This window comes from Myiozetetes cayanensis, unplaced genomic scaffold (assembly GCF_022539395.1).
Source record: "Myiozetetes cayanensis isolate MyiCay16 unplaced genomic scaffold, myiCay2020 scf30, whole genome shotgun sequence".
Lineage (NCBI taxonomy): Eukaryota > Metazoa > Chordata > Aves > Passeriformes > Tyrannidae > Myiozetetes > Myiozetetes cayanensis.
Window position 1 is genome coordinate 1,993,901 of NW_026087522.1, and position 25,216 is coordinate 2,019,116.

At 65.0% G+C, this 25,216-nt stretch overlaps 3 protein-coding genes across 4 annotated transcripts; 1 reads left to right on the plus strand and 2 right to left on the minus strand.

Annotated features, from left to right (window-relative positions):
- Positions 1-35: 35 nt before the first annotated feature.
- On the plus strand, positions 36-5,017 carry PHYHIP (phytanoyl-CoA 2-hydroxylase interacting protein). 2 transcript variants are annotated; one of them, XM_050325823.1, is made up of 5 exons: positions 36-294; positions 1,413-1,596; positions 2,328-2,502; positions 3,374-3,491; positions 3,614-5,017. In XM_050325823.1, the coding sequence occupies exons 2-5, from the start codon at positions 1,432-1,434 to the stop codon at positions 4,146-4,148; spliced, it is 993 nt and encodes a 330-aa protein (XP_050181780.1). In that variant the 5' UTR covers positions 36-294; positions 1,413-1,431; the 3' UTR covers positions 4,149-5,017. The 2 variants fall into 2 exon arrangements, with proteins under 2 accessions (XP_050181780.1, XP_050181781.1); XM_050325824.1 differs by having other exon boundaries at positions 143-294; positions 1,396-1,596.
- Positions 5,018-6,078: 1,061 nt separating this feature from the next.
- Positions 6,079-25,125, minus strand: BMP1 (bone morphogenetic protein 1). The gene is made up of 20 exons (XM_050325790.1): positions 24,864-25,125; positions 16,849-16,962; positions 16,618-16,758; positions 16,403-16,520; positions 15,628-15,806; positions 15,400-15,505; positions 15,037-15,161; positions 13,274-13,389; positions 12,985-13,087; positions 12,342-12,458; positions 12,119-12,264; positions 11,712-11,907; positions 11,506-11,631; positions 11,231-11,391; positions 10,932-11,112; positions 7,684-7,809; positions 7,479-7,606; positions 7,181-7,394; positions 6,850-7,100; positions 6,079-6,590 (listed from the first exon to the last, which is right to left on the minus strand). The coding sequence occupies exons 1-20, from the start codon at positions 25,003-25,005 to the stop codon at positions 6,456-6,458; spliced, it is 2,925 nt and encodes a 974-aa protein (XP_050181747.1). The 5' UTR covers positions 25,006-25,125; the 3' UTR covers positions 6,079-6,455.
- LOC126645409 (uncharacterized) lies at positions 8,920-10,933 on the minus strand. Its single transcript, XM_050325791.1, has 2 exons — positions 9,953-10,933; positions 8,920-9,813 (listed from the first exon to the last, which is right to left on the minus strand). The coding sequence occupies exons 1-2, from the start codon at positions 10,346-10,348 to the stop codon at positions 9,595-9,597; spliced, it is 615 nt and encodes a 204-aa protein (XP_050181748.1). The 5' UTR covers positions 10,349-10,933; the 3' UTR covers positions 8,920-9,594.
- Positions 25,126-25,216: the final 91 nt, after the last annotated feature.

Genomic DNA, 25,216 nt, shown 5'->3' on the forward strand with positions numbered 1-25,216 from the left:
CCAGCTCCTTGGATATCTATTTTTCCCTTTTTTTTTTTTTTTTTTTCTCCCCTCTTCTCTCCCTCCTCTGGAGGGTGTTTGCTATTTCCGAGCTGGCTGGGAGGATCCCAGTCGCATCAGCCGCAGGCAGCGACGCGGCAGCGCCGGGTACCACCGCGATCCCACCGGCATCCTCCGTCCTTCCCGCCTGGATCAGCCCCGCCGGGGCTCCCTGTCCTGCCGCCTCTACCCTCCTCCCACCCTGCCGCTCCACCGGCATCCCACCGCGTCCCGGCAGCCCCCCGGCACGGCCAGGTAAGGCCCTCACCGGCACCGGGACACCCGGAGCAGCCGCCGAATCCCGGTGGCGTCGGGACAACATCCCAGTGGCACCGCCGAGGGATGCCCGGGGGTAGCACAGGGATATGGGGGGAGGTGGGGTGTGGGGACATGGAGGGCTCGCTGAGGGCTTTTTGAGGGGCGCGGGGTGCTGGGGACACGGGGACGCGGTGACACGATCCGGCTGGAGCAATCCCGGTGCGGAATTTCCTGCGCCACCGGCGGGCACGGGAGTGGGGCAGCGAGGTGGCACCTTGTCCCCAGCGCGGTGACCTTCTGCCGTGCCCGAGGGTTTTTTTGGGGGGGGGAGAAGAATTTGTTGGGTGGCACCCTGCTTGGGGTGGCTGGGGGGTGCTGAGTGGGGCTGGGGGTGACCCCCGGCTCTGCGCAGATTGGGGGGGGGACACACTGGGTGGTCGTGGGTGGCCGTGGGTGGCCGAGTGACAGGGACACTCACGGATGAGCCCGGCGTGGGTGTCCGTGGGCACGCGGGGAGCGTGGGGAGGGGGGCTCCGGGTACATCGGGCACGGCTGCCCCCGCACAAATCCGGGGGTACCGGGGCGCAAGATGGGGGGCACCCACCCCACCTCACCCCCCCGATCCCCCCGGAGCATCACCCCCCTTCCCGCGTCACGGGTGTCACCGCGTGTCCCCCCACCCCCAGAGCGGCTCCCCGGGGGGGGCGCAGCGAAGAGGGGGAAACTGAGGCACGGGCCAGGGCGAAAAGGCGGATCCAGCTTTTCCAGTGCCCGCGCGTCCAACCCTCCCCTCTCTCCCAGCACTCCCTCGGCTCCCCTTGTTTTTCTTTCCCCACCCCGGGTGTTGAGCAAACCCCGAAACACCCGCTGGCGTCGCGCCGGGGCCCCGCGGCACCCGGGGGAGCGGCCGGGGCCCCCGCACCCGACCGGGCTTGTTCCCCGGCGTCCCGCTGCCTGCTCCTGCCTGCGCGCTGCCTATTCCTGGCTGCCGGCCGCTTTTCCACCCCCCCGGTGCCATCTGCTCCGCCGCGGGGGGAGCGGCCCCGGCAGCTGCCGACGTGGGCAGCTCGGGGGGCTGCTCGGCAACCCCCCCAAAAGCCGCGCCGTGCCCGCAGGAGCTCAGCCCCTCCGGCCATGGAGCTGCTCTCCACCCCCAAGAACATCGAGATCAACAACATCACCTGCGACTCCTTCCGCATCTCCTGGGCCATGGAGAAGGGGGACCTGGAGAGGGTCACCCACTACTTCATCGACCTCAACAAGAAGGAGAACAAGAATTCCAACAAGTTCAAGCACCGGGTGAGCCCGCGGGAGGGGGTGGTGGGAGGGGGATGTGGGACCCCCTGTCCAGGGTGAGGAGATGGGGTTGGCGAGAGGAAACTGGCTTTTAACCCACTCCCACGCTGATTTGGGTCATTCCCCACTCTGGACAAACTGGTGGAGGGCAGTGGGATGGGGATCAGGGGGCGGCGGACCCCCCCTCAAGGCCCCGCGGGGGAGCAGAGCCACAAACCTCTCCCACTCTCCCTCCCCGTGCTGCGAGTCACTAATTCGGGGCCGTTTTTAGCAGCGCCGTTGCCACGGTGATGCTATTTAATGTTTAACATTATTTTTTTTTTTCTCTCCTCCCCAATAATCAGGGGTGGGGGGGTGGGATATTTCTCCCCCCCTCTATCTCCCGACTTCAGCATCCGCCGTTGCCACAGAAACGGCTCTGCACTGCGGAGCTGCTCCGTGGCCTATTGACACCGCGAGATGCCACCGGGAGCTGGGGGTCCCCGAGCCCCCCGCCCTCCGTGGGGACCCTGCGCCCCCATCGCTGTCTGGGGACGGGGAGAGGGGGACAGAGCTGGGAGGGGGCAACAGGAGAAGTGTCCCCACCGTGTTTTGGGTGCCCCGAGGTGGATGTTTTTTGGGGGGTTCGGTACTTGGCACCACCCCCTGAGCGCGAGGCGGGGTTGGGGGGATTTTGGGGTGGTGGGATTGCTCTCCCGCCTGACCCTCGCCCCCCACCCCCACCCCGGGCACAGGATGTCCCCACCAAGCTGGTGGCCAAGGCGGTGCCGCTGCCCATGACGGTGCGGGGGCACTGGTTCCTGAGCCCCCGCACCGAGTACAGCGTGGCCGTGCAAACGGCCGTCAAACAGAGCGACGGCGAGTACCTGGTGTCCGGCTGGAGCGAAACTGTGGAGTTCTGCACCGGGGGTGAGCGGGACACGGGAGGCCCGGGGCCGGGAGGGGAGGATGGGGATCATCCCGGGAGCCAGGAGGAGAACAGGGACAGTGCTGGGAGCTGGGAGCTGGGAGGAGGAGGAGGAGGAGGACACAGGCAATGCCCGGAGCTGGGAGGAGGATGGGGGCCACCTGGGAGCCAGGAGGATGAGGGCGATCCCAGGAGCCGGGAGGGAAGATGGGGGCGATCCCAGAAGCCAGGAGGGAGGATGGGGGCGATCCCAGGAGCCGGGAGGGAAGATGGGGGCGATCCCAGAAGCCAGGAGGGAGGATGGGAGCGATCCCAGGAGCCGGGAGCTGGGAGGAGAATGGTGGCAATTCTGGGAGCCGGGAGACAGGAGGGAGGACAGAGGAGGCTCAGAATCGGGAAGATGGGGAGGACAGGGACGACGCTGGGAGCTGGGAGAAGTAAGGGGGCAGTGCTGGGAGCCAGGAGGGAGGAGGGGATTAATCCCTGGAGTTGGGAGCCAGGACAGAGGATGGAGGCCTTCCCAGGAACTGGGAGGTGGGAGGAGAACGAGGTCAACGCTGGGGGTCAGGAGCTGAGAGGGAGGACAGGGACGATCCTGGGTGCTGGGAGCAGAATGGGGTCAATACTGAGAGCCTGGAGCTAGGGAAGAGGATGGGGTTGATGCTGGGAGCTGGGAGGCAGGAGGAGGACGGGGGCAATGCCGGGATGCAGGAGCCCGGAGGAGGACGGGGGCGATGCCGGGAGCTGGCACAAGCCGGGCCGGTTGGAGCGGCAGCTGATGAGTGGGAGGCGGGAGGTGCGGGGAGCTGCGGGCAGGGAAGGGCTGCCGGAGGGGGATGGAGACGCCCTGATGTCCCCATCCCTGCCCCCCAGACTATGCCAAGGAGCACCTGGCCCAGCTGCAGGAGAAGGCAGAGCTGATCGCCGGCCGCATGCTGCGCTTCTCCGTCTTCTACCGCAACCAGCACAAGGAGTATTTCCAGCACGTCAGGTACCCCCAGCCCCCATTCCCCACTCCCCCCACCACTCCCAGGGCGTACCCCCTGACCCTGCCTGTGCCTGTCTGTGTGTCCCTCCTCCTCCTCCTCCTCCTCCTGCTGCTCCTCGCGCCAGGATGCACTGCGGGAACGTGATGAAGCCGTCGCTGAAGGACAACAGCGGGAGCCACGGCTCCCCCACCAGCGGGATGCTGCACGGCATCTTCTTCAGCTGCAACACCGAGTTCAACACCGGGCAGCCCCCCCAGGACTCGCCCTACGGCCGGTACCGCTTCCAAATCCCGGCCCAGCGCCTCTTCAACCCCAACACCAACCTCTACTTCGCGGACTTCTACTGCATGTACACCGCCTACCACTACGTCGTGCTGGTCCTGGCGCCCAAGGGCTCCTCCGGGGATCTCTTCTGCCGGGAGCGCCTCCCCCAGCTGGACATTTCCTCCAACAAGTTCCTGACGTGCTGCGTGGAGGAGGGCGAGCTGGTGTACCGCCACGCCCAGGACAGCATCCTGGAGGTCATTTACACGGAGCCCGTGGACCTCGCCCTGGGCGTGCTGGGGGAGATCAGCGGCCACCAGCTCATGAGCCTGTCCACCGCCAACGCCAAAAAGGACCCCAGCTGCAAGACGTGCAACATCAGCGTGGGGCGCTAAGGGCGGGAGGAGGAGGAGGAGGAGGAGGGCACGGCCGGGCAGAGGGACGGGCGCCCGCCCCTGGGGGCTTCTCCCACGGACACTGGTGGGCGGAGGGCGCGGGTGGGCGCGGGGGAGCCGCGTGGGGCCCCCCCGAGGAAGGAGCCGGCGGGATGCTCGCCCGGCAGGGAGGCAGAGCCCACCAGGCCGCTCTGCGCCCCGAGGGAAGAAGCCTTCATCTCCTGGACTGGCCGACCGGCATCATCCTCGCTGGCGTGAGCCCCGCGCTCTGCCCTTCTCCGCGCAGCCGCTGCGGGACCCCCTTCCCCTCCGGTGTCCCCTGCATCCCCCCCACCACCACCCCAGGTTTGTGCAGCTCCCAGAGAGCCCCGGTCCTGCCAACCGGGACTGGGGCTCCCTGGCCGCCCCAGGGGGGTTCAGTGGAGAGGCTGGAAGCACCCCTGTTTTTTTTGGACTGCTCCCGGGGACAGCGGGGTGCTCAGACAGGGACCCCTCCGCTCTCGGGGGGCCGCAGCGGTGCGGGGGACCCCTTGTGCTGTCCCTCTCTGCTCTGCCGCCCTGTGCTGCCCAAAGCGTGGCCCCGGAGGCAGCCGGAGGAGCTGGGGAATAGGGGAGTGGAGCTGAGCCCCCCCAACCCCATGTCTCTCCCACCCCAACCCCGCCGCCCCCGCATGAGCCGTCGGCAGCATGGCGCTTGCGTGCGGCCCCCGGGCGCCCACCCTCCCCTTCCCCGGGGTGCCCACCCACCCTCCCCACTTACTCCCATCTCTGTGTACCCCCTGCACGCTGTAGAACAACAACTCCCCCCCGTCCCCCGAGCATCCCTGTGCTGTGCTGGAGGTGTTTCAATAAACTCTGTGCGGTCGCCACCGGCCGTGTCACGCTCCTCTGTCCCCCACCGGCACCCTGGGGAGCGGCTCTGGACCCCCCTCCCCTGAAATTCCAGCTCAGGGAAAGGAGGGATGGGACTGGGAGGGGACAAGGTGCTGAGGTGGTCACGGGTAACCCTCCCGCCCTCACCAGCTCACAGGAAGGTTTGGGATGGAAGGAGATCATCCAGTCCAACCCCCCCTGTCCCGAGCAGGTGGGGACACATCCAGGCACGTGTGGAATGTCTCCGGAGAGGGAGACTCCACACCCTCCTTGGGCAGCTCTGCCACCCTCAAGGGAAAGAAGTTATTCCTCACGCTGTGGTTTAGTCTGTGGCCTTGTCCCGTCGCTGGGCACCACTGGGAAGAGTCTGGCACCATCCTCTGGCATCCCTTGGAGATATTTGTGGTTAAGTTTATGGGCCTTCACACCTTACCCAGTCACTGAAAAGCTGAAACGCTCCCTCGGTTCATTACCCTCTTTCCACCATCGGGACTGAAAACCCCTCTGGATGCAAAACCCCAGTGCCCATCGCCATTCCACCTGGAAACAACCACTCCAGAGCATCCCAGCCCTACCCTGACACCCTCACACACACGTTCTGCACCGGCAGAGAGCTTGGGATGGAGGGGAGGCACGAGGGAGCACGCGGTGGGCGCGGGGGCCGCGGCACAGCCCACCCGCCATCTGCCACCGGCACCGGGACGCGCCGGAGCGCGCGGTGGGCACGGCACGCGGTGGGCACGGCACGTGGCACCCACCCACCCACACTGGGGTGCTGCTGGGGGGTGAGATAAGTGGTGTGTGTGTATGTGGGGAGCACCCTCCTGCAGAATGCTGGGGGAGTGGGGGGCTCTGACAGACCCCATGTCCCGTCACGGGTCCCACCATCCCTGGGACATGGTCCGGCTGCTCCGTCAGGGTTGCTGGCTCTGCTCCATCAGATCCCTGAGGATGGAGGTCCGTGCAGGGTGCTAGGGGCTCTCCCCCTGCTATTCCAGCCCCGTTTTGGATGCCGTTTTTTCCCGGGGCGGAAGCAAAGAGGCCGGGGCTGCCCCGCTCCAAGTACAAGGGTATTTATTTCATGGGTACAAGAGAGAGACAGCACCTTGTGTGTGTTTTGGGCTCTTCCCGGTTACTGGTTTGTACATTCAGAGCTTCGGCCGGGGCAGGGAAGGGCAGCGGGTCCCGCTCAGCCCCCCCCAGCACCGGGGTGGGTGGTTTCCAGCAGGCTCCCCCCTCGTGCCCCCCATGCCGTGGGCGCCCGAGCCCCGGCGCCCCGTGCGAGCGTGTCTTGAGTGCTGAGGTTGGCTGTGTGCTCCTCCTCCGTGCAGTCTGTGCGGGGCAGCAGCGCTCCCCGCCTTCCTCCCTGCCCTCATCCTCCTCCTCCTCCTCCTCTTCCCCTGCCCGCGGGGGTGGGGCCGGGACCCCCGGCCCTCATTTCCTCGTGTGCAGCGTGTCCTGGAACTTGGTGCTGGTGTAGCGAAGGTGGAAACCCTTCTTGTTGATGGTGTCGTCCGAGTGGAAGCGGATCATCACCGAGTCTCCGGCCGAGTAGATCTCCTCGGGGGGCTGCAGGGGAGAGGGAGGGAATGCTCAGATCCATGGGCGTTCCCGGGATGTGTGTGCACGGTGGGAGGGAGGGGGGGATTTTTTCCAACAGGGAGGGTGCAAACCGTCTCACCACCACGAATTCCACAGGGATTTCTCCCTGCTGCTCTGGCTCGGGCTCACCCATCACCCTGCACCCTCACACCGCTCTAACCTTCCCTAACCCCAACCCTAACATTGTTCCAACCCCACACCCCATCCCAATTCCTCCCCAGCTCACCCCGGACCCGCAGAAGCGGCCGAGGCGCGGGGCCGTCCCGTCGTAGCCGTCAAAGAGCTCCATGTAGTCGTATCCGCAGTCGGCTTCCTCCTCGATCTCGAAGGTCTGGAAGATGAGCTCCACGCCGAACCCCTCCTCTGCCATGATCACCCACTCGCAGTCCGAGCCCCCCGGGTAGTTGTTGTCCCCGAATTGTGCGTGGGAATACAAGTCCTTGGTCTTCACCTCGGCGCGGACCTGGCCCCCGCACACTGGGGGACAACACGGCGTTTAGGGGCGTCCATGCTCTCCCCGCACCCCACGGCCCCATTTCCCAGCCCCGCGGTGCTACCTGTGGTGTGGGTGGCCTCGAACCCCTTCTTCTGGACGGAGTTGTCGGAGACAAACTTGAGGAACATCTTGTTGCCCGAGGAGACGATGGGCTCGGGCTCTTTGGCCCCGCAGAAGCGGCCGAGCGCCGGGGCCTTGGCGTCCTTCCCGTCATAGATCTCCAGGTGGTCGTAGGCACATTCCTGCTGCGCCTCCACATCCAGCTCCGAGAAGGTCTGCGGAGGAGACGGATGGAGTTGTTGACCCTCGGTGGGGCTCGGTGGAGGGCACCCCAGCGCTCCCCACCCCGCAGTCCCTACCAGCTTGATGCGGTGCCCCGGCGTGGTGCTGATGGCCCAGGTACACTCCTTCTTGCTGGGGTACTTGTCGGGCCAGTTGGGGCTGGTGATGGTCCCGGAGATGGACGTCACCTTGTGGTCACAGCCGGCTGCCGGGACAAGGGAGAGGGTCACGGATGCACGGAATGGGGGTGTCCCACAGGGCTGGGATGCGGGATGGGCCCACCTTCCTTGCAGTCGTGCTTGTTGTCGTGCAGCACGAAGCCGCTGCGGCACTGGCACTCGTAGCTGCCGAAGGAGTTGAGGCACTCGTGCTGGCAGCCCCCGTTGTTCTTCGAGCACTCGTCCTTGTCTGGGAGAGAGCAGAGGGATCACTGAGCGGGGTGGGAAAACCCTGGAGTGGGGTATTCCAGCCCGGCACGGCATCCCAGCCCCACCAGCCCCACGCCCTCCGCGGAGCACCCAGCCAAGCAAGCGCCCACGGCCAGCAGCAAGCAGAGCTCCAGCGTCCCGCTTCCAAATCCAGCCCCATCCAGGGGCGGGATGGGTCCTCCTCTCCCGTGGGCTCACCCATTGGTGCCACCATTACCTGCTGCCGGGACGGACGGGGTTGGGGAGGGGAGGCAGAAAAACACACAGTGACAACCAAAGGTGCACAAGAAAAGACCAGGACGCGGGAGGTCCCTCTTTACTCATCGATAGGAAATGTCACAGACACGGTAAAAATCGGGTTGGGTGGGGGGAGAAGGAAAAAAAAAAAAACAAGGTCAGCTGGTAAACGACAAAAAACAAAGGGATATGGGGTGCTTGGAACAACAAAAAAAAAAAAAAAAATTAAAAAATTTAAAAAAAATTTAAAAATAAGGTCAACAACCAGTTCTGTCAAGCAAAAGGCTGCCGGGGGGCCGGCGGCACGGCTCGGCTCGGTCCCGCCGTGCTCCCGCACAGCTCCGGGGCCGCGGCGTTCCTGAGAAAGGTGGAGAGGATGGAGCGGCTCAGGAGGGGCCCCGCAGCCGCTTCTGCAGGCGGAACTTCAGGCCGGGCGGGCGAGATTTCGGGGGCTGCAGCTGCTGCTTCTTCTCTGCAAAGAGAGAGGGAGAGAAGGGGGAGCGATGGGGGCGCGGGGGTGGCGGGGGCGGGGGGGCGCATGCGGAGCAGCAGCCGGGGAAGCAGCAGCGAGGGGGACACCCCGGGAGCCCCCTCTGCAGCCTGGGGAGAGCGGCTCTGAGGGGAGGAAGAGGAGGAAGAGGAGGCGCAGGGCTGGCTCCGGGAGGATGAGGGTGGGCTTTGCGTGGGCTCCTGTAGGTATCCAGTCTGGGAATGGCAGTGGACGGGTTAGGGAGCATCCCCTTGCTGGCCGAGCTGACCTCCCATCCCACCACCTTCCCGAGGGGCCTATCGCCGATGTCTCAGCACCCCCGAGCACCCCTCAAGAGATGCTCCACGTCCCATTTTTTTTCCCCCCTCTCCCCCTCCCCGCGAGGTGGTGTTCTGAGGAGTGGGCATTGTTGGAGGGGGAGGAAATCAGCAGCAATCAGCACCAGCCTCCCCAGCATCCCGCTGTGCCGGACAGGAGCATCCCTCCCGGAGCCAGCAGTGAGGGGGGCCCTGCCCCAGCCCCCCCTGCCTCTCAACCGGAGGCCGTAACCTGACAGTCTCCTACGTCTGAGGGAGGAAGCGAGGCGGGAAGGCCCGTTTGGGGATGGGAAGGGGCTTCTGGGCTCAGAGCAGCTCCAGCACCGGGGGAGGGAGGGAGCCTGGGCGGGCGAGACAAGAGCAGAGGAGAGTTGGCAGCGGAAAGAAGCCCACCGGGTCGGTGTCTTTAGCAATCCTTTATTCCAACCGGCTCGCTCGCCGCCACCCGGCATCGGCCGTGCGCTCACCACTGTTCTCCCCAGCGGGCATCCGAAGGGCTCCGGGGCAGCTCCCGCAGCCCCCGCCGGCGCCTCTTCCCCCCGCTGCGGAGACCCCCCTGCGCCGGGGCTCGGCCGAGAGCCGGGGGCACTCACCTGGGTGCCGACACCGTGGCGGATTCCCAGGCAGAATTGTCCCGCATCCTTACACGCGAGCTGATGGAGCCCCGGCCCGCAAGGACGAGGAGGAGGAGGAGGAGGAGGAAGAGGAAGGGGCCATGTCTTCACCGGGGAAAAATAGGTGCCCAGGTGGCCGGGCTGCCCTTGGCACCAAGGAACGGGGCTCGTCCGGAGCTCAGGGACCCTCCACGGCTAAAAAGGCGCCGCATGGGAGATGTTTTGCCCAGGCATGGCCGGGAGCGACCCCGGGGCAGGGACTGAAAGAGGGGCCCCGCTGTGGCCGAGTCCTCCGGGGTGGTCCTGCTGCCGGGAAAGCCCGAGACCTGGGTGCAGAGAGGTGGAGGAGAGGGTTTGGTGTGCTGGGGTTGGGACAGCCCCCACGGGATCACCGCACATCCCGGTGGGATGAGGAGAAGCAGGGAAAAGGGGAGAGGGAAGGAGCTGCGCAGGGGGGACACTCACCCGGCTGCCCCGTGGTCCCGCTCGGCCACCGGGGCTTCCCCGAGGATTCACTTTGTGGAGGGTGCCGGCTCCCGACGGCTGGGCCCCCTGGGCCGCCCTACTTGCCTTGGTTTTAATTAAACAAATAAAGCAAAGACACTCGACCCCTACTCCAGGGAACCCTGCGGGGCTCCGGGGGATGCCGGTCCTGCTGCTCCCGCAGCCAGGTGGCCACACTGCCCCACAAAAACGGCAGGAGGGATCCGAGAGGTGCTGCCAGTCGCTCACGGCCGGGATGGTGTCCAGGGCACTGTGCCACACCGAGGGGACTCTCTCTTGCACGAGGGTCCCGTGGCAGCCCCCAGTCAGGGGTCCAGCCCTGGGCGATGCTCGGCTGCATCCAGCGTTACATTCCATGTGCCCATCCCTACCACCCTGCAACCCATCCAAAGGTGGCACCACCTCCTGGAGGGGTGGCCCAGGAGAGGAGGGCGGACCGTGGAGCGGACAGGGATAGGCAGGTAATGGTTTTTGGAGGAGGGAGTCGCCCCAGAGAGCTGAGATGTGGACGGATGCTGATCCCGGGAAGCAGAGGAAGCCGATGCCGTGCAGCGTAGCAGGGAGCAGCAGCGCAGCAGAGCAGGGTGTCACCGTCCCCCCACCCGAGGGGTGCAGCACCCAGGGTCAAGCACATCCCTGTCCCCAGCTGGCCCCCAGCACCCCCTGGAAATCTGAGGGCCTCCCAAGAGCACTGAACTAGGACCCAACTATTCCTCTCAAAAGAGGGGAAAACCTCCCAGAATGTGCCGCCAGCCAGGCTGGCGGGGGCTGGGAGGGTTCAGACCCCACAGGGGTCACCCCATCACCACTGGGCTGGGACCAGGGGGCTGCACCCCCGGTGTGGGCGAGGGGAGCGTTAGCGGCGGTTTGGGGGGCGTGGGGAGGGCCCGAGGGGTGAGAGAGGGCAGGGGACGCTCGTGCCGGGCCCAGGCAGCTCTACCTGAGAAGAAATGGGCTTTGAAGCCCTTTTTGGAGACAGTGTTGTCGGACTTGAACTCGATCCTCATGTTGTTGTACTGCGAGGTGATCACGTCGGGCTTCTCGGCGCCGCAGAACTTGCCGTGCAGTTTGGAGTCGGCCGTCAGCCCGCTGCGCACCTCCACGAAGTCGTACTTGCACACCTGGGGGGCACAAAGCCGCCTTTGCACACCTTGTGGGGTGGCACGGGGTGTGGAACACGAGGACATGCGTGCCACCCCCTGGGGGGGAGGTTCCCAGCAGCGCCTGCCGCCCACTCACGTCGTTGCCCTCGGTCTCGAAGAAGTCAAACTGGAGGGAGATGCGGTACTGGGTGGGGGCCACCAGCTGCCAGATGCAGTTCTTGTTGGGGGGGTATTCCTTGGGCCACCCCGGGCTGGTGATGGAGCCGTTGAGCTTGGTGAGGAAACCTCCGCAGGCGGCTGCAGGGCGGGAGGCACCCGGCGCCCGTCACCTCCCCAGGCTCCACAGGGTCAGGGACGCTGCGAGGGGGCATCGTTTGGGGGGTAGTCAGGGAGTTGTGGGGGGGCACTCACCCTCGCAGCGGCGCTTGTCAGATGCCAGCTCGTAGCCAGGGTCACAGGCACACTTGTAGCTGCCCAGGGTGTTGACGCAGCGCTGCTCGCAGCCGCCGTTGTTGGGCCGGGAGCACTCGTCCATCTCTGGGCAGGGCAGGGTGGGATGAGCGGGAAGAGGGGGCCGTGACCCCTCCCAGCACCCCCTCAGGGAGCGTCCCCCACACCTTTGAAGAAGTTGACGGCGAAACCCGCCTTGTTGATGGAGCCGTCGGAGACGAATTTCATCCAGAGCTTGTTGGAGGTGCTCTTGATGTCGTCGGGCTTGTCGTAGCCACAGTAGCGGCCGATGAGGCTGCTCGACTCAGTGCTGCCATCCCGGATCTCCAGGTAGTCGTAGGCACAGCTGTCGTGCCGCTCGATCTGGTGGGAAGGGTGTTAGAACCGGGTCTGTCTCAGCCCCCTGCACCCCCCAAACCCTCCCTGCTGCCCACAGGCCGAGAGAAGGCGCAGCACAGGGAAACTGAGGCAGGGAGGCAGCACGGGGGGATGTGGAGTCAGGAAGGGCAGCCCCAGGCCTGTCCCTGGGTTGGGGAGACTTCCCCATCCCAGTCTGGGAGGAAGGCTGACTCACCTCGAAGGACTGGAAGGTCAGTCCCACGTGGAAGCCCTCGGAGACGGTGATTTTCCAGACGCACACCTTGCTGGGCCGGTAGTCATCGGGGTAGTTGGGGGACTGGATGTGCCCGTTGTCCTTCTTCACGTCCCCCCCACAGATGGCTGGAAGGGAGGAACAGCGGCCTGAGCCCCCCCCCAGCCCCTTAACTGACCTCCTGGCCCCCCTTGCTCCCCCCTACCTTCGTAGACAGCGAAGAATCCTTTGCCCACCCAGTTGCTGCTGCTCCGAAACTCGACCCAGAGGCGGCTGTCGGTGGAGATGATGGGCTCGGGCAGCTTGTTCCCGCAGAACCTGCCTGGGGAGGAAGGCGTGCTGGGCTCCTGCTGGCCAGGAACCCCTCCTCTTCCTCGCCACCCCATCCTCTTCCTCCCAGCCATCCCCTCCTGGTGCCCCCTGTGCCCCTTCCCAGCCTAAAGCCAAAGCGCTGCTTCTCTCCCCGCTCCCCTCCAGCTTTGCTGGCGGTTTCGGAACTTAAACTGGTTATTCCAGGGCCAGCTGGGATTTGGGGAACATCCAGCTCTTGGGGATGGGACCGGGATCCTGGAATCTCCCTGGGGAACATCCAGCTGGTAGGGGTGGGACTGGGACACTGGCACCTCCCTGTGCCAGCCAGCTGGGTCACCCAGACTGGTTTCACTGGCGTGGGGCCAAACTGGGAGCTCTGCTCACCCCAATAACCCCTCTGGGGGTTGGTTTCCCCCCCACCCCAGGACTTTGGAACACCAGCCAGGCAAGGATAGAGGCCGAGGGGAGCCCCTGGTCACACTGCTGGAGCGTTCCCGGTGGGCAGGAGGAGCGGGCAGGAGGCCCCGGGTTGTTACCTCGCAGCGTGGCCTTTCTCCAGAACCCGTCTCTCACCTCCACGTAGTCGTACCAGCACAGCCGGCTTCGGTACAGGTCCAGGGTGGTGAAATTCAGGATGATCTGAGGTTGGGAAGGAGCAGGAAGAGCGTGGGGTGAGCCCCCCCCTGCACCCCCTCTGCTGGGAGTCAGTGGGAGCCTCCAGCCCTGCTCTGCCCTCGGCCCACAAAGGGATGCTGGGATCAGGGACACCCCAAAAAAAGGGAGGGAGGAGGGAGAGTAGGGCTGGCAGGAGGTGGGAGCCAGTACCTTCTCTCCAGGGGTGACAGAGATCCTCCAGACGCAGTGCATGTGGGCAGAGTATCCATTGGGGAATTCCGGGGAGGAGAAGTTACCCTGGCTGTCCTGGAGTGTCTCCCCACAGGCTACAGAGGAGAAAACACAGAAGTCAGACCCCCGGGGAAGCCCCCCCAGACCCCGCTGTGCCCTTCTCCCATTCAAATTCCCAGCGCCAGAGTACTCCAAAAAATCCCCACATCACCACCTCGCTGGTGCATCCCCGAAATCTGAGGGGCTTCTGGCGTCGCTCCCACCCCCGTGTTCACCGCCCAGCCGCGGGGCAGGAGCCATCCCGGCCTCCCGCCGTGTCCCTCCCCGCCGCGGGGGCCCCGGCTCCACGCCCGGGCTCCGGGGCAGGTTTTCCGCAGCCGCGGCTGGAGCCGGCCCAGCGCTGCCATCTGGGAGCCACATGATGCCGTGGAAGCGGCACACACGGGGCTTTGCAGGGGCCAAGGCAGCCTCCTCCCCCTCCCGCTCGGGGTGGCGGAGGTGGGGGGGGGGGATACACGAGCTGAAAGGTGAAACGGTGCGAAAAAAGGGCCGTTTGAAACCCTTTCAAACCTTTCTTTCCCCATCCCCCTCCTTTCTTTACCGGTGGAAAACAAAAGAGATCCAGAGAGGCTTTTTGGGGGAGGCTTTCTTCCCCCTTTTTTTTTCTTCCCTTCTTTTCCTTGCTCCAAACTAATCACTTTTCCCGCTCCCCCGCAGCCCCCCGAGGGGGCGGCACGGCCTTGAGGGGGCCCCCCTCTCACAAAGGCGTCCCTCTTCCACGAGGCTGCTAATTAGCGGCTGGAATTAAAAGCGGGAGCGCGTGCGGGAGCCAAAACTCCTTGCAGATGTGTTTGCCAGCACAGCCTCCCGGAGCACGTGCCTGTTGCTGGGGTACTCGTGCCAGCCCCCTCCTCACCGTGCCTTGGGGCAACGCCACCGGTCCTTGATGCCCCTTCGAGGGTGCCAGCACTGTTGTCCTGCCCTGGGAGGGGGGGGCCAGGCTGTCCCATCCCACCAGGATCATCATCCCTGCACAGCACCCGGCTGTGCCTCATCCCGGCGCTGGGGTGGGATGGAGGAGGGTTTGCTCTCAGAGGGTGCTGTGTGCCCAGGGAGTGCTCTCTGGGGAGCGCTCTGCCCTTCAAGGATGCTCTTAGGGGATTTTTTTTAATGGGGGAGGAAGGATGCTCTTGGAGGATACTCCGGGGGAATGCTCTTCTCTTAGAGGATGCTCTTTGAGGGGGATGGTCCGGGGGGAGAAGCTCTTTGGAGGATTTTTTTGGGGAGGTGCTCTTGGGGAATGTTCTTGGAGGATTCTCTTTGGGGGATTTTTTTTTTAGGGGAACACTCTGAGGGGATTTTCTTTGGGGGGTGCTTTTGGAGGATGCTCTTTTGGGGGATGCTCTCAGAGGACAGTCCAGAGAGGATTTTTTGGAGTGTTGCTCTTTGAGGGATCCTCTTGGAGGATACTCTGGGGTGGACGCTCTTTTGAGGATTTTTTTGGGAGGGGGGATGCCCTCGGGGGGATTTTTTTAGGGGAATGCTCTTGGGGGTACCCTTTTCTTGGAGAAGCAGGAGGAGAGGAAGGGCAGCTCTCAAGAGCAGAGCCCCAGGGCTCACCCAGCTCCTGCATCCAAATTCTCCTCACTATTCCCCCCCCAAAAAACAGTGCCACGGACGGCAAAAGGCACCTTGTGAGCTCCTCCCAGCACGGGGAGGACCCCAAAAAGCACCTCCCTCACCTGGGCAGCGGTAGAGCTTGCGGGCCTGGGCGATGTCCCCCTTGCTGAGCCGCGTCCTCTGCCCGATGGCCGGCCGGACGCCGTTCACGTCATACTTGGGCAGGATGGTGTCCAGGAAGATGCCCCTGGGACAGGAGGAGGGTGAGCTGGGCGGGAATTCCCCGGCCCTGCGGCCGCTCCCCGAAGGGAAAAATGCTAAAAACAGCCCGGCTAATTAAAAGCAGCCTGGTTAATTGAAGCCCACGGGCCGGTGAGTCAGAGAGGACGTGAATTAACCCTGTGAGGGGCTGGGGATGCCGTGGCACTGTCCCCAGGACAGGAGGGGACACAAGGCCGAGCCACCCCCCCCCACAGGGCAGGTACCTGGAGAAGGTGTTCCTGGCGTAGTGCATGATGCTGTCGAAGTCGTAGGTCTCCCCCAGCGACTCCACCTCCTCCGGCTCCATCTTCAGGAAGTTGTATTCCTGCCCTGGGAAAACGGGATGGGGACACACTCAGAGGGGGGGACCCCAACTTCGCCAGCACCCCGTGGCAGGGATGATGATGATGATGAGGAGGAGGAGGAGGAGGAGGATGGAGGCTTGTCCCTACCTGGCTGGATGTTCTCCCGGATGATGGAGACGTGGTCATCCCGGTCAGGCCTCGTGTGCTCGTGCCAGAAGCCGATGACGTGGCCCAGCTCGTGCACCACGATGCCGAATTTGTCGCAGTTCTTGCCGATGGAGATGGCCTGGGGGCCCCCTCCCCGGCGGCCCACGTAGGAACAGCACCTGGGGAGGGGAGGGGACACCGGGTGAGTCCTGACCCTCCAGGGAGACCAGCCTGGGGGTGTGGGAATCCCTGCCAGGAGGGTCTGCCTGCTGGGAATCATCCCCGCTGCTGGAACTTCAGCCTTCCTGCCCAGGTGAGGAGCTCGAGCCTCCAACCTCAGCTCTGGCTGGGATCTGGGAGAGCTCAGCTCCTGCCCCCGGGCTGCCTGGCATGGGGTGGCATGGCATGGCAGCCCCAAATCCAGCCGCAAAGCCCAGGGTCCCATCCTACCCGTGCCCTGCAGCTGAGCTGGTCCAGCCCTGCATTCTGGACCCGGGCTCAGGGTTTGCACCCACGCAGGGGCTCCCATTCCAGGGGAAATCCTTCTCCTAACCACCATCTGCTTGGCCGGGGCTGTGCCCTGACGCGTGAAGACGCCGAGCTCGTCCAAACCCCTGTTTCCTTTGGCCCCAGCCCCGCTGCAAGCCCTGGCTGGTGCCTCGCCGCCAACCTCAGCCCCCGGCGGCGGCTCCAACACCTCCTGCACCCCAACCAGACCCAGAACCCACAGGGGCAGGTGGCCCTGGAGCACCCCCAGGGGCCCCCCCGGCTGTACCCGCAGGGCCTGTAGGTGAAGACGATGTAGCTGTCCTCGTCGTTGCGCTCCAGGAAGGTGACGCAGGTGTGCTTCTCCCAGTGCCGCATGGCCTGCCGGAATATGGCTCGCTGGCTGCCTGCGGAGGAGCGGCGGGGGCCGTCAGCCCGGCTGGGGGCGGGGGGAGCTGAGGAGCGTTGGGGGGGGTCAGAGCACCCCCCCCAGCCCGCACTCACCGCTGAAGTTGCCGCTGATGACGTAGGGGATGACCCCGTCCGGCCACACGCGCTCCGGCCGGGACGTGGCTGCCCGGCGGCTCCGCTGCCGGCCCCGGCTGCGCCGAGGGCGGCCCGGCCGGGGGTTGGTGGCGTTGCTGCCTGTGGGGAAGGGGGTTCAGCGTGGGCAGCGCCCCCTTCCCCATGGGTGGGTGGAGGTGGGCGGAGGGGGCTCTGGGGGAGCGGCGGTACCTGAGGAGTTGGAGGGCAGGCGGGTGACGGTGTGACGGGACAGGTCCACCACCCGGTCCACCTGGAAGAGCCGCAGGTCCTCCTCGTCCAGGGCGATGTCGCCCAGGAAGGCGGCTGGGAGGGGAGGAGGAGGAGGAGGAGGTGTGAACCCCGCCACGTCTCTGCCTCTCCCCGCCCTCCCTGCACATGGCAAGCCCTGAAGAGGAAGGCAAGCCCTGCCTCCCCCTCATCATCCTCCTCCCTCTCTCTCAACTGAGCATGCTGCAGGCCAGGCTCCCCCCTCTCCCCTGCAGCTGGAGCCAGCCCAGTGCTCACATCTGGATTGCATAAAGCCCATCCATCACTTTTTAGGGTTTCTATCATTATTTGTGTTGCAAAATCACCTCTTTTCTGCCCCCTTCCCCCCTGCTTTGGTGGGTTTAGGAACCTCCGTCCTGCCCAGCTCCTGCTCCCCCGGCCCGGTGCGAGCTCCAACAGCCCTGGGATGCTCCAACGACCTCTGAGTCATCTGCCAGCGAAGCCATATGGCCCGGGAAGCTCCTGCTGCGCCCAGCGCCTGCAGGAACGGAGCAGGAGCTGAGCAGGAATGAGGCAGGAATGGAGCAGGAACGGAGCCGGCCCTGTGCCAGGGCTGGGAGCCCCCGCTCCAGCACCAGGGTGGGGTGGGGAGCAGAGATGCTCCAGCACCACAGGGCTGAAGGGCATAACCCTGCACAGCCCTTCCTCCTCCTCCTCTTCCTCCTGCCCCCCCACCTCTGTGACTCAACGCCTCAGCTCCCAGCGTCAGCGCCTGGCCGGCCCTGATCCCTCGGGATCCGGCTCCTGCGGAAACGCCGTGGCCGGAGCGCGAGGGCTGGCGGAGGTCACACCGAGGCTCTGGAGGTGGCCATGGTGGGGTGGAGTGGGGTTCCTCACTGGGTTTTGGGGTGCCTGGGCTGAGCAGAGGGCCCGGGCACCCCCTGCCCTCTTCACCCCCTAGGAGGGGTGTTGGTGGGGAGGCGGGGGTGGCTGGAGCAGCTCAGGGCACGAGGGCGAGCGTTGCCAAGGTCTCGCTCCAAGCAATTAGCGAATGGATCCCAAAAGAGCCACTAATTATGAAGACAAGGCGGGACAATTAGGATAACGCTGAGAGGTCCAAAAAAAAACCGGCGCGGGGTGAGAGGAGCAGCCACGGGATCAGAGGAACACCCTGGACCCCATCCCTCAGCGTGGCACCAAGCCCAGACCCCACTCTGCTGGAAGAGCCACGTTTTGGGGCTGTCCCCAGCACTGACCAGGGGATGAATCCCACCAGGGGGGAAGCTCCAGGGCGGAGAGCAGACCTGCGGCAGAGCCGAGGGAAGAGCAAACAAGCCGGGGCCGGCACCTCCCCTGGCAGCGACCTGCAGCTGGCACGGCCAGGCTGCAATTTGAGGGCAGAGCAGAGGCAGGAGCCTGGCCCGGCCTCCCCGCACCCTCCCCGGGGCCAGGAGAGACGTGTCCGAACGGGCAGCGCGCGTGGGGGAGGACCAGGGCCAGGGAGAAGGACGAGCGGCCCGTGCCAAGAGCTGCATGGAAAGACAAGGGAAAGTAAGCTCGCTTACAGCCGAGCAAGCGCCGGCGGAGCCAAGTGATATAGAAACCATATGTGAGGGATTTGGGATACGTGAGAGAGCCGGGCAGGCCAGCCCGGGGACGTGGGGTTGGTTTTCCTGGTGGCTCGAGGCGGCTTGGTTTCCCTAAAAAAGAAACTAAAAAACCCCAGCCCACGGGGGAAGGTGTTTTGCTGCTCCTGGAGGGGCCAGAGAAGCTGTGTGGGGGACGGCGAGGGGGTGGCCCGGCAGCGATCCCTGTACGGACACGTCCGGGACAAGCCCGGAGTGCTGGATTGAGAAACTTCCAGGTTGGTTTGGGCTCTGGTCACGTCCTCCTCCCACTCACTCCCCGTGCACCCACGGCAGGAGGTGACACGTGGGTTGTTTGGGGGGGTTGGGGTGTCTCTGCCCGCCAAATCCCCCCCCAGATGCCTCTGCTTGGCAGAACACAGCTTGGAGCAGGGGGGAAACCTGTCACACCTCCTGCACCCATTCCCTGCATCCAGCACCCTCATCCCGCCGGCTCACGGTGCTCAGGAGACCCCAAACCACAGGACAAAGGTCTCTCCAGCCATTCCCAGAGGGATGCCGGTGTCCCTGAGGCGTTCCCAGCCTGGGAACCCGTGGGTCGTGCTGCGGGGGCTGCTCTCTGCTCGGCCACAGAGGTATCGGGGGCAAGGTCCGAGCTACGGCGGTGCCAGCGGGACAGACGCGATGCCAGCGGGGAGGATGCAGTGCCAGCGGGAGGGACGCAGTGCCAGCAGGACACCAGCTCCAAGGCCAGGCGTGGGGCACAGCGGCCCCGCCAGCACCCCCAGCGAGGAGTGGGATGAGCAGGGAGAGGGGGATCATCCCAGCTCCGTCCAGGCACATCTCTCCAGCTCCCCAGCACACAAGCAGCCGTGTGGGACCTGAGAGGAGGCTCCCACGGAGCTCTTCCCACACCTCCCCCCGCCGCAGCCGGGGGATAGCTCGGCCCTCCGCTGTTGTTTGACTTTTTGTGCTGTGTTTTCTTTCGGGTTCTTGGAACGGTGACGTAACCCCCGGGGCTGAAGCTTTAGACAAACAAGGTTTTTCAGCAGGACCTGGGCCAAGCCCCCTCGGCACCCCATCCCGATCCTACAGGCACCCCCTGGCTCGCTGGCTGTCCCTGGAGGGTCCCCCGTGCCCCCTGGCTGGGATGCAGGAGCTCAGCATCCTTTGTCCCACTGAGCGAGGCAGAGGGGCACCCACGGGCCTGACCTCTCCGGCATCGCTGGGATTTTGGGATGAGCCTGACCTCAGGCTCCACCAAGGTTGGGAATCGTGTATCAGGGAAAAAAAAACTCAGATAAAATGAGGGGTGGGAAAGGGCCGGGGTGCGAACACGATGTTCTGGTGAGCCAGGAAAAGCAAACAGAGCCGTGGGGGAGCCCTGGCAGGGCAGGAGGCAGATAAACAGGACAGGATCATATTCCAGGTCAGTCTGGGGCAAAGGAGGCTCCGGGCATGGCACTGAGCAGGAGGGACCCCCATCCCTGTGCAGGCACTGCCAGGCCTCGAAGGACACCGGGCAGGAGAGACCCTCATCCTTGAGTGGGTCCCACCGACCCTTAAAGAGCAGGATGGGAAGGATGGGAAGCATCCCCTCAGCCCGGCTCTCCCTCCCTGCCTCAGCAGCTCCATCCCAGCCACTCCGAGTCCTCGTGTGCCGCCAATCCACGAGCGTCGCTCCCGGCGCAGGCAGGATTTGGGGTGTGGAAGAGAGCAGGGAGAAAGCTGCTCTGCCCCGGCCGGGATCGGGGTTGAGGACAGCGGTTCCATAGGTGTATCCCGGCCCCCGCCGAGCTGCCGGGCTGTGGAGGCGCGGAGTCACGGGAGCAGCATCCCACTGGCTTGCAGAGCCGTTAAATATGTGAGGAATGCTCATCGCACCGCCCCTCGCCCCCGCACGGCCCAGCTGCGCCGCAAACACCCCGCGGCCGCGGCCAGACCGGCGGGGATCCCGCTCAGCCGGGACTGGGGGGGTCCCGCTGGCCCCTGGGGTCTGCCCTGCCCGCAGAGCCCCGCGGAGGGGTGTGGATGTGAGGGCAGGGGGATGTGGAGCATCCCCAGTTGTGGGGACGGGGAAGCAGCCAGGTCTCCCTCGGCGGCCCTGTGAGACCCCCGGGACAGCGGCGACAGGGTGGAGGTGAAGCAGTGCAGCCCCTCTCCCGGTGCCCCTCGCCGGAGAGAGGGAGCAGCCAGCCTGTAAACGCCGGGGCCAGGAATATTTGCTTTCCCAGAGCACCTTCCGACCGGCACAGCAGGCACAAAGCAGGAATTCAAGCCTTGGAGGCCAAGGCTGGGAGCCAGGCCAGATCACAGCCCCTCTGCAGCCTGTGGGGAAACTGAGGCAGGGGGGGATGGAGCTGGTCAGCACCGAGGGGCACCCCCAAAAGAGCCAGTCCTGCACTCAGCTGCGACCCCCTGCCTCCTGCTTCCTGGCTGGAGCATCCTCATCCCACCTGGGGCACATCCAGCAGCTGAGGGAGGCAGAGATGCTCAAGAACAGCATCCAAGGTGAAGGGATGATCCATACCTACCCCCAGTTCCCCTCTGTGCATCCCTGTGTGGCACAAGGCACATCCCACCTCTGCCAGTGCTTCCCTGCAGCCAAATTCCCTCCCCAGCCCTGGGATTTAGGCTCCAAATCCTCTTCCCTGCTCCAGGGGATGAAATAAGCACTGTGGAGCCTCCAGTAAACACATCCCAGGCCAGCAAAAGGCTTCCAGGGGCAGGAAAGGTCCACCTTGGGGCAGGTTGGGAGTGGGAGGGATGGTTTGATCACTCCAGGGGAGGATTTTCCTTCTGCTCCTCTTCCGTGACAGCAAATGCAGGAGAGAGCCTCCTCCAGGGCTCAGGGTGGAGGATGCCAAACCTAAGGCATGCTGGAGCCCAGGGATGCCAGCAGCCACGTGCAGGGAGCAGGATCTCCCTGTATCCCCTCTCCAAAGCCAGGTCACTGAGGAAAACACATCCCGGGCCAGCAGCACAGGTCCCTGTGAAAGGGAGAGCTGCTGGAATGGAGAATATTTGGGAATTACTTTGCCAAGGGGATGGGGGAAGGTTGGAGGGGAGCCCTGGTGGCAGCAGGAACCGGGGCCCACTGGGGACAAGGATGTGCCTCAGCACCTGGCTTCGGACACGTGGGGTATCCCGGGATCTCAGGGCACTGTGCCTGTCCCTGTGGCCAGCTCTGCCAAAGGACACCGGCTCCCCAGGGCTCCCAGACCCTGGGCATCATCCCCAGGGCTCTGGCTGCAAACATCGCCCTCCTTGTGCTTCCACTGTTCGATCCTGCCCCCACAGCCTCCCCCAGCACCCGTTAACTCTTTCCAAAGGCTGTTCCCGGCTCCGTGGTTGTGCCAATAAACCCTCCCGAGGCTCGGGATCTTCCCATTGCCTTTCCCACGTGCAGGGAGGGGGCGGTTTGCCAAGCAAGGCCCTTCTGGATCAACACCCCTCCTGCAGCCAGGTAATGGGATAGGACCCCCTCTTCCCACAGCTCCATGGGATGCAGTGGGATGCTCTTCTCTCCAGGGATCCTCAGCAAAGCCACGAGCGACCTGGAGGACACATTCCCGCCCCAAAAACCCCCCAGCCTGGCTCAGCCAAGATGAAAACACTTGGGGGCTCCCCCTCCCACCGAGAGCCACCCTCCCTCCTTTCCCTGCATCCCTCCCCACGGCTTTGTTCTCCCCTGGTTCTCTCCCCACCCATCCCGCCGGCCCGCGTGTTCCCGTGTGTTTTTCCATGTGTTTCCCAGCCCCGGATAAAGCCTCAGGAAAACGCCGTCTCCCCCCTCTCCACGACCCGCCGGCGGCGTGAATCAGCAGCCGGAGCGTTTCCCAGGAGCCGGGAAGGGAAGGCAGCGAGGAACGACCCCCCCCACCACCACCGCTCACCAACCCCGGCCTCGCCGTCTGCACCCCCCCCGGGCCCCCCGCCGGAGCGTGCGGGTGATTACACAAAGATAAAGCAGATCCCGGGATCGGCCTGAGATTCCCAAGGTTTCCCGGGCCCCGAACCGCAGGCCTCCCGCCGGCCCCGGCTCCGCGGGTGGATTTTTTTTGCCCTGCATGAATAAGTGACATATAACGGCTGGAAAATATTTTCGGGCAGCTTGACAAGTGTGACTCCAACCAGTAGCCCGGGCTGGCTACGCCTGGAAAGTGTAATCTAGGTGAAATCTTGGGAGGCTGGAGAACTCCAGGCACGGCTGGGAAGCTCATACAGATGGGAAAGGGGGGGCTCGGAGTCCCGTCCCTGCATCCCACAGTTCTGCCAGCTGGGTGATGCTGAGCCCCCCACGGGGGGGTGGGGGAGCAGATCCCCCCTAAAACACCCTCCCTGGGGGGGCTGTGTGAGCCCCCAAAGGGCTCTGCACCCCCACGTCCTCTCCTCATGGAGCAGGGTGATGGAATGACGGCAGAAGGGACATGCCATTCCCCCCCCCAGTTTAGCCAAGCACCCCAAAATGTGGATTTGGAGCTGCACTCGGGGAGAGGGGTGGGCTCCATCCATCCCTGGCTGCTGGGGGCACCCCAGGGGGCCCAGCTGCCGTCACCAAACTGCTCAGCAACCCCCTGGGATGAGCCACACCAAACCCCACGGCCACTCCCACAGCGCGGCCGGGGGTGGTGGGAGCGATTCCAGCTGCCTTTCCCAACCGGAGGCACGACCCGGATCCGACCCGGCGGCCGCTCCCGGGCACCGAGACCTGGATATCCTGCTGACCGGGTGAGGGGAAACCGGGGCCACGGCCGATTCCTCCCTCCCTGGCTGCCCGGGGGGCTGGTCCAAGGGCTGGATCTCCCAGCGGTCCCGTTTTGGCATCCTTGGAAGCGACGCGGCGGCACGGGCGGCTCTTCCCCTTCCGCTGGCACCGGTGCAGACGCGGTGGCATCACCGGGGTGGCTGGCGAGCCACGGGCAGCCGGCGGCCTCAGGACACCTCTGGCATGAGCTGTGCCAAGGAACCCGAATCCCTCTCTTGGTGCTTCCCTCCCTGGAGCCGCGGCGGTGACAAAGCCTCAATGACAGTGCCCGAAGCTCGGGGAGGGTCTCAACACCCCAAAACTAAAACAAACCCGCACGTGGGATGCCATGGGGGGATCAGGGGGATGCCAAGGCCATGCCAGGTGGGGTTTCAGCTCCAGCTCCCACCGCTGGACCTCACCACCCCCAACAGGGGTAAATCCGCGGCTCATGCGATGCGTGGCAGGGCCTGATCCCCTCACCCCCCTCCCTCCTCCAGGCTCCCAGGGAAGAGCTGCCGTAATTAAATTAGTCACATAAGGATCTCATAAAGGCCAGGAGGGGAATGGGGAGGGGGGAACAGCCGGCCCCAGGAGGTGAGCCCGGGGTGGGGGGGGTCCTGGGGCGCACAGGAGCGGGGCGAGGAGGGGCCACTGGGAAAGCCACCACTAATTAGTCCGGTTCGTCAGAGGGTGAAGCCTCGTCTCTCCCGCTCAGCTGGAGGAAGCGGGAGCCGAGGGAAGGCTCCAGCCGGCTCTGCCCGGACGGTTTTGCAAGCCTAGCTGTTTCAGCCCGGGAGGGCAGGAAGGGAAGGATTTTTGGCCAGAAAAAGCCCTCGTGTAGACAGAGTTATATCAACAACCGCCTTCCAGAGCAGACAATGCCAGTACAGAGAAACGTGATCCCCCGCCAGACCCCGGCCCTCGCGCCGAGCTCAGCCCTGCACGGCCCTCCCGTGCCTCAGTTTCCCCCCCCCCCAAAATCCCTCCATCCACTTTATCTCGCTCTGGAACACAAGGATTGTCCTCCCCCCCGCAGGGCCCAGTTTGTTCCCAGACCTTCCAAAATCCAGAGAACGGCCCGGAACCCCCTGTGCCGGCACTGAGGGACCCCAACCCTCGGGAGCACCTCCCGAGCTGAGCCCGGCCCTGGTGCCCCGGGGGGGACGAGCTTTGGCTGCGGGTCGGGAGAAAGGAGGAAAGGCAAAGGGTGCAGAGTATGGGTTCAGGGATGGGGTGGGATGGGGGCTGGGATTGAGCCGGAGATGGGTCCTGGGACGGGCTGGGATGGTGACGGGGGGTTGTGAAATGGGGGCTCCCCGCCGCCTTTGACAGCTGCCAGTAGAGCCACGACGAGGGAGAGAAAGCGGGGCGCCGGGCCAGCCCCCCCTGCTCCTCACCCTAAGTACAACCAGATGCATCTCGGAGCGGGACCGGCCGCTGCTCCCCCCGTTCCTCCCGTCCCGGGTAGCGGGGACCCCCCGGCCCCGAGGCCAGCGCGGGGCAGCGGTGCCAAGTTTCGCCGTGCAAAGCCCCGAAGTGTGTGCGGGGCACACTCACACTCGCGCTCACTCGCGCTCACTTCCACATTCTCTCCCATCAGGCCCCCCCCGCGCTCCCCTTTGTCCGCCCGCCCGCCCCCGCCGCGCATCCCCCGCTCCTACCGGCTTTGCAGGGGTCCTTGTAGTCCAGGGGCTCCTCGTCCTCCTCCTCCTCTTCCTCCAGCACGTAGGAATAGTCCGGGAAGCGCAGGGCCCGGGCCAGGAGCAGGCAGAGGAGCAGCCCGCAGCTCCGCAGCCCGGCCATGGCTCCGGCCGGGTTTTTTTTTTCCTCTCTTCTCTCTTTCCTTCCCTTCTTCGCTCCCTTTTTTTTTTTTTCTTTCCTTCCCTCGCTCTCTCTCTCCCTTTTTTTTTTTTTTTTTTTTAGGGAAATGAGATCTGGCGGGGGCGGGTTCAAGCGCGGAGCTCGGCCCCTGCAGCCCCGGGCGCAGGGCTGGGAGCGGGGCCAGCGCCGGGGG